Below are 4,812 nucleotides of genomic sequence, written 5' to 3' on the forward strand. Positions count from 1 at the left end.
ACTTAACACCAACAATCACTTACTTCCGAAAGAGCTGGATCCTAGGTAGCACTTAGGTTAGATGGAAACAGGTAACTGTCTGGAGAGCTTCTAGAGTCTTCTTACAGAGGAAATCACAAGTAAAATTCCAATTCTTGTAACTAAGAAAGTACATCAATTAATTCTATTACTAGGATCAGTGAAGGGAACGCGGTGGCTCCATAGAGAAGCACTGGACTGCGAACCACAAAGTCTGCAGTCCAAGCGGCCAGTCACTCCATGGGAGAAAGATGGGGTTTTCGGCTCTCAGAAAGATTTTAAAAGCCTCAGAAACCCTCCAGAGGGTCACTATGAGTCAGAATTGACTGCACGGCATTTAACAACAACAGGATCAATGATACACAATGGAAAGAAAAAAGTATGTTCTGTTTTAAACTCTCTCAAGAAAATGCTGATGGCAATGGCTTGATTAGTGGTGTATTTGAATATGGTGACCGACAACTAGAAATAGTAATCCAGCGAGCAAAGAAAAAAATATCCCGGCTGGGGCTAAAAAAAATGACCAGCCATACAGAACAGAAGGGGTGAAATCGGAGCAGTCTTTGAGCTTCATGTTTTTGTAGCTGTCCATGTCGGCCACCGCCTGGACCCAGATGACATACAGTATCACCACCAGGGAAAAGAGGATGCCTGAGAAGGACAGAACAAAGGACCTTTAGATTTCTGAAGACAGGTTTTCCCAAGAATTCCCAATACACCTATCAAGTACCTGATAAAACACCTTTAAAATAAAATTCTAGGTGGATCACATATGTTGTGGCAAACTTTTTTTTTTTTATGTAATTCATGTGCATACCCTAGTTTATGTCTAATTTTCAAACTGTCAAAGTGAGGGCTATAAAATCCTATGGAAGCATCGTGGCATTATGTTTTTTAATCCTGACCATGTGCTAAATCCCTAGGTGGAACAAACGATTTACATTTCACTGCTACCTAAATGTTGACTGAAACTTACCCACTGATACCTCAGAAGAAATCCCTGGGGATCTGCTTCTGCCAAAATTACAGCCAAGGAAGCTCTATGAAGTAGTTCTACTCTGTATCATGTGGGGTTACCATAAATTGGAATAAACTCGACAGCAACGACTTTGGTTTTTCAGGTTTACTGTGTACCAAAGAATCAATGATCCCTGTCATTGTGGGACTAACACTTGTCCATCTTTTACTCTATGTCTGGTTTACGATGAGTGCTCTAAATATTGTTAGTTTTAATAGGTACAGTCATCCAGTGAAATAGGACTGTTATTTTCCTGTATTAGACATGGGTAGACACAATGAGTAGTTTTCAGAGCTGACTAGTGTTGTGTAACTATAACAGAGCTCACTAGTTCTGTAATTAAATGTGGTCATGAAAAGGGAACCCAATGTAAGCACCAAACAAGAACAGCAATGAAAACACCAAAATAACACAATAGTATATGCATGGTTCTTTAAAATTGGAATATATCTGCTAAAGATTGATTACAGCTAGCATAAAAGAAATAATTGTCCTGAAAGAGCGAGGGAGGGAGATTGATGATAAAAGATTCTGAGCATTGTAAAGCCTCAGATTTAAGATCAAGAGACTAATTAACCAAACAGACAAAAATGCCTAACCACTCACTAGAAGAAAACATCACGATTTATCAACACTTTCCATGTGGCTGTGATTCAACAAATCAAACACATTTTTGGAAGTAATAAGAATGGAGAAAATAGTATAGTAGTGGGTCCTTGATCTTAATAAACAGCATGGCGAAAGAACTCTGTGAAACCTAAAAGTCTGAGATTAGGGTTAGAGTGAGGGTTAGTTGTCCATGTAACTGTTCCTGTGAGTACCAGAAGAGAACAATGTCACAACACAGAATGCCTTGGGTTGATTTTCAAGTTAGCACCATACACATACCACACAACTTGAGAGATCCACACTTGTCCCTAAACATAATATATTTAAGGTCACTTGCTGCTTGTCCAAAAGTTCAATTCAAACATGCCAAAGATCTATTCTACTCTTTGAGTAATGAGCTCAACTGTTAAGTATAAAATCTCCATACTCTAATTGCCAGCATGTGGGAAAGATAAACACAACCCTGTAACTTGGGGCAGAGACTGTGGTATTATGGCAGAAGAGAGTTGCTTTCAAAACCTCAGTAATCAATCACACTTCTCAAGTTAATTGTGCTCCTACAGTATTTAGGATGTCCTCTCTGTCATGAGCCATCAATTTCATAAAGAATCGTGAGGTATAAACATGAATAAATAAGGGCTCATAAATATGTCTAAGTGTGTCAGAATCAGAGCTGGAAATTTCTCATCATCACGATACAAGCTACACAACAATGAAAAATCCACCTATGTAGATTATAAGAAATTTTAAGTGCTTTACTAATAAGATACATCCTTCATTCTGTAGTCTGTAATGTAAATGCAAATACTGGAGCTCAGATTAAAGTAATGTAACCATTGAACAACTACTATATCATAGAGAAATAGTAGAGTCATAGCCAGGGAGCAAACTACTTACAAAACCATACCTCAGATTTTGACAACAATATGGCAATGCCATGTGTTGTCTAGCAACGCTGTGCATTTCAATTCATGAGTTTCAGCAAATATATAGGCAATGTGGTCTGTTAGTAAAGAGGGCTGGCTTAGCCATTTGCATAATGCCATTTGCCTTTATGCACACACCTTGCAAACCTCTGTTCTTATTTGTTGACATGATTTTTATCTCTCTTGAAACATGTAAATCTCTTGTGCTTTCAAATATTGTTATGAAATAAAAAGAAAATTGCCTTTGGGAAAAGCCTTCCACACATTTTTTTTTTTTTTTTTTAAGTTGCAAAATCCATGACTGAATTTAGAGAATTTAAAAAATACATTGTAGGCAATCAGGTAGATGATTCTTAATAAGGGCAAATTAACTTACATTTAAATATTGCTATTATTCGAAGCAACATTTAAATATCAGTTAATTCTTCTAAATTGCTATTATTATTTGCTATCATTACAGTCTGAAGGCAATGGAGAATAGTCATTTCTATCATGACAGTCTTTAACTTGTTCACTAATTGAAGATACAGTCCATTTAGTTCATATCAGATCAGTTTATGATTATATCTCACCCATGGGGTAAAATAGTCTGTGCTCCTCTATCCATTAAATTGCCAGTATGTGTGTGCTTGTTTGTGTGTATGTAAAAAGAGAACGAAAGAAAATGAATGGACTTGAAAGAATTATTTACACCAAGGTCAACAATTTAGCAGATAAGGCAGCCAGAATCTATGACTGGGGCCTGCATGAGATATATGACTAAAAGAAGAGTCAGGAAAGTATTATATTTGGGTGGAATGATCAAATAAATAAAAATTTTAGGCTAGTTGAAGACATGTTTGTCACTGTCAGAGCAGGAGTTAAAACTTTGCAAAGTAGAGAATTTATCACGAACCTTACAGTACTCAGTTGGAATCAGTGTGAATTCATGGTTTCAGTAGATCGATAAAGAAGCTGATATAGATTATAAATACATGCATGTGTATACACCTGTAGAACATATATTTTCTTGTTATGTGCCCTGAAAGGATAAGAGAGAAGTAACATTCAAATAGCATAGCACACATGAAGAGCTTGGTTTCTAAAAACCATACTCTACTAAGTTGAACCAGGACTCTTCCAATAAATAGTTAAAACCAGATCATGGCAAGAAAGTACAAGTTGAGCCTGGAACATCATGTTATACCAGAAAATTAAGGTATTCTCAAAGAATTGTGAGCTCATTTCAGAAGCCAAATTGAAGGGGGTTCCTCTAGCTAAATCTGAAACAGTTTAGTCATCAAAAGAATAATAATCATGGTGTTGTTGCAGTTGTTGTAAAGTGTCATCGAGTCAGTTCCAACCCATAGCAACCCTGTATAGGGTTTCCGAGGAGCAGCTGGTGAGCCTGAACTGCTGACCTTGCAGTTCAAAACAACTTTGCAGTCCAGCTCATTAACCCACAACTTTGCAATCCAGCTCATTAACCCACAGCGCCACACCAGGACTCCAACAATAATGATAGTAACACAGTATATCTCATTGATTACAATAGAAATCCATGAATCCACATTGATACAAAGTAAATAAACGAGACAGGAAGCTTCCCTTTAAGCTGAATGTATAAATGTACAGGAAATAGTGGAAATTAGAAATCACCATTTGGTAATCACTAAAGTAATAATTCAGGCAACAAACAAAAATGGATGCTAAATGAGCTAAGTGGGACAGAGGTAAATAATGATGTTTGCACAACCTTGGACCAAGAGAGCTCTGGGATACAGGGACTGAGGCATGGTTGGAATGGGCAAAAATGGGGAAACAATGTTAAGATGTATGGCTGTCTTTTGAATGTTGGTTTCCCTTGCATACCATTATAAAATACACACTTGAGGGAGAGAGAAAGGAAAGCCAGAAATATCACCATAGAAAGCTTTTAAGTCTGTCTTCTGCCTATAACTAACTGATTGGAATACCTAAAATGGGGCTACAACATGCCCATACATAAGCTCATAGGTGGAATCCTGAACCCCATCCAGAATCTTCAGAGGTGGGAAATTTCCACTTGAAAGAACAAGCAGATGGCTGTCTTCTGAATCTTGGTTTTCCTTGCATTATATTATAAAATAGACACTGGAGGGGGAGAGAAAGGAATAGCGAAAAGCATCACCATAGAAAGCTTGTAAGTCCATCTTCTGCCTATAACTGATTGGAATACCTAAAATGGGGCTACAACGTGCCCAGTGAAGGAGGCTTCCTATG

The 4,812-nt window shown here is 37.4% G+C and overlaps 1 protein-coding gene across 1 annotated transcript in view; it reads right to left on the minus strand.

Moving 5' to 3' along the window:
• Nucleotides 1-367: 367 nt before the first annotated feature.
• TMEM182 (transmembrane protein 182) overlaps nt 368-4,812 on the minus strand; it is a 131,380-nt gene continuing 126,935 nt past the window's right edge. Inside the window, exon 5 of the mRNA XM_006870729.1 lies at nt 368-669. Coding sequence (XP_006870791.1) covers nt 449-669 — 221 coding nt within the window. The 3' untranslated portion in view covers nt 368-448. The remainder of the gene's footprint in view (nt 670-4,812) is intronic.

Source organism: Chrysochloris asiatica, unplaced genomic scaffold (assembly GCF_000296735.1).
Source record: "Chrysochloris asiatica unplaced genomic scaffold, ChrAsi1.0 scaffold00150, whole genome shotgun sequence".
Lineage (NCBI taxonomy): Eukaryota > Metazoa > Chordata > Mammalia > Afrosoricida > Chrysochloridae > Chrysochloris > Chrysochloris asiatica.